The sequence below is a fragment of the Orycteropus afer genome, unplaced genomic scaffold, assembly GCF_000298275.1.
Source record: "Orycteropus afer afer isolate SDZICR_OR568_19922 unplaced genomic scaffold, OryAfe1.0 scaffold00006, whole genome shotgun sequence".
Lineage (NCBI taxonomy): Eukaryota > Metazoa > Chordata > Mammalia > Tubulidentata > Orycteropodidae > Orycteropus > Orycteropus afer.
The window spans coordinates 20,690,268-20,698,997 of NW_006921593.1; the positions used below are offsets into that span (position 1 = coordinate 20,690,268).

General features: G+C 57.8%; 1 protein-coding gene across 1 annotated transcript in view; it reads left to right on the forward strand.

Annotated features, from left to right (window-relative positions):
* The window catches only part of HDAC4 (histone deacetylase 4), a 79,115-nt gene extending 78,059 nt beyond the window's left edge, over nucleotides 1-1,056 (forward strand). The window contains exons 22-23 of the mRNA XM_007943497.1: nucleotides 690-831; nucleotides 1,017-1,056. Of these exons, the coding sequence (XP_007941688.1) occupies nucleotides 690-831; nucleotides 1,017-1,056 (182 nt within the window). The remainder of the gene's footprint in view (nucleotides 1-689; nucleotides 832-1,016) is intronic.
* Nucleotides 1,057-8,730: the final 7,674 nt, after the last annotated feature.

The window sequence follows — 8,730 nt, forward strand, 5'->3', positions numbered from 1 at the left end:
ACGGTCAGTGTGAGGGAGAGGCATGGTTAGTTTTCTGACAGTCAGTGTGAGGGAGGCATGGTTAGTTTTCTAACGGTCAGTGTGAGGGAGGCATGGTTAGTTTTCTAACGGTCAGTGTGAGGGAGGCATGGTTAGTTTTCTGACGGTCAGTGTGAGGGAGGCATGGTTAGTTTTCTGACGGTCAATGTGAGGGAGAGGCATGGTTAGTTTTCTGACAGTCAGTGTGAGGGAGGCATGGTTAGTTTTCTGACGGTCAGTTTGAGGGAGATGTGGTTGATATTCTGACGGTCAGTGTGAGGGAGGCGTGGTTAGTTTTCTGATGGTCAGTGTGAGGGGGAGGCGTGGTTAGTTTTCTGACGGTCAGTGTAAGGGAGGCGTGGTTGGTATTCTGACGTCAGTGTGAGGAAGGCGTGGTTGGTTTTTGGATGGTCAGTGTGAGAGGCATGGTTGGACTACCCTGCATGGGATGCCCTGGGGAACAGTGTCCAGCATTAGTTCCTCTTCTCACCTGGGGCTTGCCCAGGTCATAGTCTCATCTTCCCCTGCCCCCTGGCCCTGGAGGACCGCCACCAGCAGTGCAGACTCAAATTCTTGTGCGCAACATGTAGGGCTGTGGGATCCGGGCACCAGGTGCCTGCTTGGGCCATGCATGTGAAGGGCGTCCCATGAGCACCACTCTCTGTCCCCAGGCAAGTACTGGCATTCCCTGCAGCGTGCTCCCTCAACCACGGGGTATTCGCTGGTGGAGGCCCAGAAATGTGAGAATGAGGAGGCAGAAACGGTCACCGCCATGGCCTCGCTGTCCGTAGGCGTGAAGCCAGCCGAGAAGAGGTGAGCCCCTCACTGCCCTGCCCTTGAGGCCACTGCACGGCTCGGGGATGGTGGGAGGATGGGCCCCCGTCCCTGGGAGCCGAGCGGGCACGGGCGGAGGCAGCGGCGGCCCCTGACGTGCTATCGGGTCCTTTCCCCTCTGCTGTGCCCTGCCCTCCTGTTCTCCTCGGGGACTGGCCGTGCAGACCGGAGGAAGAGCCCATGGAGGAAGAGCCACCTCTGTAGCCCGGCTGGCAGGCTGCCGCCCTTGTCTCTGTCTTGAAGCTCCGCCAAGAACATTTCCTGTGTCCGCCTGCGCCCTGCCGGCTGTTCTCAGAACACGAGGGGCAGCGGGTGAAGCAGCTCCACGGGCCTCCCTGCTGCACGGACCACCGACCTCGAGATGCACATGAGAGGCGTGGCCATGGCAAGCAGACACACAGGTGTGTGCGGTGCTCAGCGCCAGCGTGGGGGTCGCCGGAAGATGCGACGGTGACTCGCGGCCGAGCTGCCCGATTGAGTTGACACGAGAAAGAGAAAATCAAAGATCTGATGCGCAAAACAGACTTGACTGAACCTGGTGCTCACCTTCCAATTCCCACCACAGTCCACGGTCTCCATGAGCCACTCAGCTCACCTTGTAGCTTATTTGTTTTAAGAGAGGTTTTCTAGGGCCCCGGCCTCGTCTGTGAACCCCAGTGGGTGCGATGAGGCAGGCAGAGTGGACAAAACTATAAAACAGAAACTGGACAGAAGCAGAAACGTGAGCTCCGGGCAGCAGCCGCCACCTCGGAAGCCGTGGGGAGATGCGAGTTTGTGCCTTTTTATTGCTCTGGTGGTTTTTGTGACGGGGTCTTCTAACGTCAGGAACAATGCCTTAAGAAAAACTGGACAGCAGGAGTCAGACGTTTCCTCCGGCCGGCGGGGCCCACGGCGCCTGGCGGGAGGTGGCCGGCCGTGGCATAGCGTCTTCGGGAGGGGCCTCGGGCCAGGACCTTCTCACATTTGCTTTATTGCCGTTTAAGAAAAATGGAGGTAGTTGCCAGGAAAGTGGCGAGGACTGTTTGGGGATTCTGAAGTCCGACAAATTTTAAACGAATCCAAAGTGTCTTTCCCACACGTCATCTCACGAGTGTGCATCCGTTTGGTTGTCAAGCATGTTCCAGGCACCCTGCAGTGTTAACTCCCGGACCGCTTCAAGGAAAAGTAGCATGCCCACGGCTCCCGCGTTAGGTATAAACATACATACATGTGTATATATGTGTGTGTGTGTGTGTGCATACATACTATATATGCCAATGGGTTCCCAGCTAAGAAACTTGATTCTTATGAAATCTTGATAAAATATTTATAATGCATTTATAGAAAAAAGTATATCTATAAAAATCTATATAAGAAATGCAGGTCGTAAGGAGGTCCCTGGCGGTTGGCTGACTTGCGGCCCCACTCTTAAGGTGCTTACGGGAAGGAGTGCAGTTGGAAAGCTGCCTGTGGGAGCCCGGCTGGCGGCTCTCAGACGGCCGACAGCTGCCCCTGGGCGACGACCCCCAGAGTTTGTACTTTGATTTCCTTGGTTTTCTGACTGAAGCCGCCCCCCTCCGAACCTCCATGCACATATGTATCTAATGAGTTTTTATAGCAAAGATATAAATTTTCTGTTGATTTTTGTATGAATTTTTCACGATCCTGAATAAGCGTTGTGTTGTGGACTTCCCATTTTCCTTACCATTTCACGGTTTTCTGAATGGTAATGACGTCCAGTCTTCTTCCCTTCCTAAATTTTTGCTTGTACATTTTTCTTTTTCTTTCTTTTTTTTCTTTAACTTTTCAAAGTTTCTCTGTATTGTTGGAATGGTTTTATTTTTGTTTTTGTGCAGCGAGCGGCTGCCCACACGTGCCATGGCGTTCCGTCACGCACGGGCTTGCACTCAGAGTAGCGTCGAATGGGAAGGGGTCAAGGGCCTTTTGTGATCCAGTCCCCATGGTTCTGTCTTTCCCGAGTTCTGTCCTCATAAGACCAGAGGGGCCCCCTGACTTTCACCTTAGTATTACAGGGTGGTCTCCCTGTGGCAGGCTGGGGGACACACTGGGGCGGCCAGCACTAAACACCTTGAAACATCCCTGACCAGCACAGAACTTGAACTCCGGTTTCCCAAAGACCTTTTAGCATGTCAGCAGTGGGGCCGGAGCACGGCCGTCACTGTCACCCAGTCCGGGTTTTCCGCCACGGCCACACAGCCAGGCCCCATCTGAGAGCCTGTGGCTGTGCAGGGTCCAGCCTGGCCCAGCAGCCCTGGAGGGGCAGCCCAGGGCCCGGCCAGGACAGCCGGCTTGCTCTTTGCTTTGATGGGAAGTGGCAGAGCCGCTTGTCCCGTGCTGGAGTCGCCAGTTTCATTCCCAAGTGGACTGAGTTTGGACTTGGGGAGGCTGCCCTGTGCACCGTGTTCTCAGGAGGCCCCGAGCGCGGCAGTGGCCTGGTGAGGGGCACAGGGTGGCTTCTGCGGAGACAGTGCCGACTGGGGATGCTGTGGGTCAGATACAGGTCGGTGGCTGGAGCAGAGGCGAGGGTCCAGCACCACTGGCCGCCCTGGGCTCCGAGGCCCACTCAGCCTGTCCCTGCTGTGCTACCTGGCAGCAGGGCCCAGCTGGCCGGCTCTTCTGGCCGACCCGCCCCTTGGGTGCCCCATGTGGGGGCCGCGGCCACCAGCCCTTGGTCCTGCCACGGTGGCCCAGGGGCCATGTCGTCTCCTGGTTCTTGAGGACGGCCACTGTGGGGCCGGTTTCCGTCTCGTCCCGGCAGCAGCCTGGCGGGGCGCTTGCTTGCCACCCACCCTTGCTCCTTCACCTGCTTCAAGCATTACCTTGTAGCCTTTTTTTTGAAGATACGCTCGCCCCCACAGCCAGCGCACTGGCAGGCGTGGAGGGTCCCCCGGCAGCGTGCTCTCTGGAGCAGCGGGAGACCCCGGGACAGCTTCCCTCTTGGGTCCTGGCACCAGGGCCTCTAGCCCTTTTCTTCTTTGCATGGGGCTTTCGGGGCACTGGCCTGGGAATCAGCGAGCGAGCACTTTATCCCGTCAAGGGACACCCGTGGCGCCGAGGGCTGCCTGTTGGGCCTGGCGGCCCCTCTGACGTCCCAGGGCTCTGTGCAGAAGGGCCACTTTGTCAAAGTGTTTCAATTTTCTTTCTGTTTTTCAAAACTGTTTCCTGACCGTCTGACAAAGGACCAGGGGCTTTCCGCCGCCGCGGGTTTCTTGTCCCTTCGACCAGAACATTCCTTTCCTGTTGGTCGCAGTCACACCCGCACCCACCCTTCCTTTTGTAGACTTTGGGGCCCACGTGTTTCACGGGCATTGATACACATATAAATATCTATACATAAACATATATGACTATATTTTTTTAAGTTTCCTACACCTGGAGGTTGCATGACTGGGGTCGGCATGTCTTTCTATTGTACACAGACTTTGCACGCCAAACTTGGCAGCTTTGGGGAAAGGAAATAAAAGCCTTTTTTCTCCCTCATGACATTTGCAGACACAAAAGATAGAGCTTTTGTGTAAAACAAACCTTGAAGGAGGGGGGTGTCTGCGTCTTATTGAACTTATTCTTAAGAAATTGTACTTTTTATCGTAAGAAACATAACAAGGACTACTTCCACATTTGTCACGTTGAGGAGAGGGTTGGTCGGCACTGGGGACCTACCAGTAAGAGAGTTTATTATATTTACGTGGGAACAGTGTTCAGGGGCCTGGGCCGAGCCCGGCACGAGCTGCCTGTCTGTGGGGCATCGAGGGGCTGTTCTGTTGCATTTGTTTCTTTTCTTTTCTTTCGGGGGCGAGCAGCCCAGCAGAGGCAGGCGGGCTCGGGCGCCCCTCCAGCACAGTGGCCTCGACTCGGTCGCCTCTTGGATGCTGTTTGGCTGGGTCCCGCTTTCTCTGAGCAGGCCTGGACTGGGAGCACTGTGGTTTAGGTGCTCCGCATTGAAAGGAAACCATCTCTTCACTGTGTCCGGCCGGTGCTTCTCACAGCACCTCTGTCTCTGATGTTGATTAAAAGTCTTCTATTGAAAGAAACTCTGGAAGTGCAGCCGTCTTTTGTTGGCTTGGTTGGTCTGGGTGTGTGTTCACCGGGGAGGGGCTCTGGCCCAGGTCTGAGATGGACAGACCTGCACACGTAACACATGGATTTAATGGGGCGGAGACGTGGTTCCCCACGGCAACGGTGCCCTGTTCTCCTTGATGCCCAACTGTGCCCGTGTGGCATCCCCACCGGCCGCAGCCGCCAGCCTCTTCTGTATGTCAGCATTCCACCTTGGCTGCCAGATGTCGCCTGGTGCGCCCTTTTGCTTGGTGGGGTTGGAGGTGGGTTTCACCTGGATGTTCGTGTCCCCAGTGTCACTGACCAGCACTGTGCCCGAGGCCAGCTGCTCTCCACCAGGAGCTGGTATTCTGTGCTGCTTCACGACGCTGGCTGCCTGGGCGTGAAGTGACGGGGCTGACGGCCACCTTCTCCTCTCACCCCGGGCCCTGCCCTGCTAGCCCCACCAGCCCGGCCTGCTGGACTAGCCACAGCCCCTCGGGGCCCCAGACTGGCCCTGGGACCCTCTGCCCATCCAGGCAGATCCCACGGCAGTGCCTTCATTTTAAATGGCCAGTGATTCCCACGAGGTGGAGGTGGCTTAGGGATAGAATGCTTGTCCTCTGTGCCAGAGACCCGAGTTCAGGTCCCAGCCAGGGCACCGTGCGCTGCCACCTCCGACCATCGGGGCGGGCACCGTGCACGGCCACCACCGACCGTCGGGGCGGGCACCGTGCGCGGCCACCAACGACCATCGGGGCGGGTTGCATGTGGCTCAGATGCTGAACAGTTTCAGCTGCTTCCAGCCCGAGTCAGGGGAAGGCCTGACGGTCTGCGTGGGTCACAAGGGCCACGCTGATGCCAGGGGCGTCTTGGGAGCCTCGTGCTTGGTTCATAGAGGGGCCTGTCCTGCTTTCCTCCCTGTGCGTCTCTGTTCTCCCACCGAGGAGCGGGGGCTACCCAGGGAGGCAGAGCTCATGGGGGCGTCCTCAGGGCCGCCTGCTGCATCTAGCAAGACCGATCGTCACGTCATGTGCCTATGCTCGGGGACTGGTGACAAGCTGGCCGCCTCGGCCTTCCAAGCACCCATAATGCCATCATCCCACGCCCCCACAGCCACCACCCTCCGCCCCACAGACCTCCTCGACCAGGTGGTCTCCTCACGCCTCCTGCCCCCAGGGTCCTGCATGCAGGTGGGCCCCACCGCCCCCAAAGCCTTTGCTGGCCTCTCTGTGGACGTTACTAAGCCTGTGGCGTGTCCGTCTCCATGCAGCGGGCTCACTCTGCAGCCCAGGTGGAAGTCGGCAGCAGGCAGGGGTGAACCGGGTCTCGTTTCCTCAGCCCACCGCCAGCCAGGCCCATCCCTTCCCAGTTACAGTGCCTCATGCTTCCCTGAGGCACAAAGTCAGCCCTGCGCAGAAGCTGACACTAGCACAGGGAGGCTGGCGTCTGTCACCTGCTTCGAGGACAGGCGCACCCGGCGGGGGGCACGGCCCTGGGGCTCAATTGTAACCAGGTGCCACACGTCACACAATTTCATCCGTGGACACTTCTGTGTGTCCCTGGAGGATGAGGACGCCGGCGTCACCGTGCTCCGGTTACACTTGAGAGACCGGCAGTTCCTGAAGCTCCCCAAGGGTCCAGTCACCTTGAGAATCCCCATCATCTCATCCTTCTTTCCGAACTTGGTTTGTTTTAAATAGGAGTTAAACAAGGGCCTCATCTCACATTTGACCACGCAGCCTGTCTCTGTCCTCACGTCTCCCTGCAAGTTCACCTCCCTGTCACTTTCCCTTCCATGGATTTGTGGGGGAAGACAGGTCGTGGTCATGTGGCCGGGCCGATGGCACCCCATCTGCCCACGGTCTCTCCTCCCTGTCTCCCTCTCTGTGTGTTTCCTAGAAGCATCATCCTCTATCTTAGAAGATCTCGTCTCAAAAGCCTTAACTATCCTGTCCACAAAGACCCTTTTTTCAGACAAGGTGAGGACATGGACACGTTTTTTGAGAGACAGACTGCAGTCAGAGGAGCTGGGCTGTGGGTGTAAGGGCCTGTGCAGACGCTTGCAGTGTCCGCCCCAGCTCAGCCCACGGGGGCCTCAGCATGGACACGTCCCCTGGGAGACATCTGGGGGGCTCCGCCCATGACAGCCGGGTCACCCTCTCTGACCCTCAGACCTCACCTGAGCAGCGGCATCCCACCAACACGGGGATGGATGTCGCCCATTCCCTCACTGGATGGAACAGGGTGGCCTGAGGACAGACACACGGCCCGCATCGTGTCCTGTTTCCTCTAATTTGCCAAACTCCTCGTGAGACACAGTGGTCCTCTGCCGTGTCTGACTTTGCTGTCGTCACGCACCCCAGGCAGACGGCTCAAAGGACAAATGTATCTTCTCATGCTCTGCGCACCGAACGTCCCGATCAGGGTGTTGGCCTGTCGACACCTTGTCGGCAGCCTGGGTGTTACGTGGTGGTGGTGTCTGTCTGCCCAGTACGTGCACTCTTGTCTATGTCCGTTGCTCCTTACGTAACTGAGAAGGGATGTGGGTTCGAACCCCTACCTGGCATGACCTCACCTGACTGACTAGGTGGGCTCCTGGAAGGTGGTTACCTCACATCACATTACATTACAGAGGGTGGTTACCTACCAGCACCTTCCCAGGCATGGGGTGAGGAGTCCAACACACACCTTGGCGTTCTAGACCTTTCACTGGCTATTCAACACCACGGCCCAGTCCTCAGAGAGCTGTGCCCCCCCCAGCAGTAAGAAGGAAGGTGGGGGAAAGCAGGGTCAGGGAAAGGGGTGCGGGGGGGTGCCAACTCAGGAAGGAGAAGAAGGACGGACGGAGGAGGAAGGGCTGGGAGGGCCAGCTCCGGTCCCTGGACCTGCCTGTGGGCAGCTCGCTCTGCTTAAGCTGCTGCCCTGAGCCCCAGGGTCGGGGCGATGACTGCCTCCTAGGGCCCACCTCGTCCCCCACCACAGGTCTGGCTCTAGTTTCCTGGGGAGGGGGGACACCAGGCCCTCCCCTCATCTTCCTCCACCAAGCGAGGGCCAGGCATGGGGAGGGGGTCTTGGAGGCAGGCTTAGTGGGCTGCCCACCCCGTCGTCCCCAGACTCGGGAACCAGGAGGTGCTCTCTGTGAAAATAAATTATGTCTCGACATCCCAACTCCAACTCTGCATCTCTGTGGTCACGTGAGGTGAGGGGACTGGAACCAGGAGGCGGCTCTGTGCCTGCCCCTGCCCGAGACGCCTGCGGGGCTGGACCCCAGGTGCTTCGAGGCCCTCAGAGCTGCCCCTGATTTCCTTGGGAAGGCATTGCCTTGACAGAAAGATGCTTGGCCATGTCCCTGCTTCACATGCAGCCCCCTCAGGCTGTGTGCATGTGATGGGTCGTCGGAGCTGACCCGTGGTGTCCTCTCTCTGATTGTCACCCGGACGGTGAGGAGCACCCCTCCTGGGCCAGCAGAGCACCCACAGCAGTGACCGGCCCCCGGCTGCAATCAACACTCTCGTACAAGTCTTTCCTGGGAACCTTCTAATTTGCACGGCTGCTGACAGCTCTTGGAACTGTTACAACAAAGCTTAGTCCCACGGTGTGTTAGTGGTCTGGTGCTGCCGTAACAGAAATGTCACACGGGGGCAGTTGTAACAAACATATTTATTTTCTCACCATTTAAAAAACCCACTGTCCTGAAGTCGATTCCAACTCACAGCCCCTAGAGGACAGAGTGGGACAGCCCCAGAGGGTCTCTAGGGCTGTCAGTCTCCACAGAAGCAAAGCCCAAACCACACCCACTGCCTGGAGTCCATTCTGACCCACAGCGCCCCTAGAGGACAG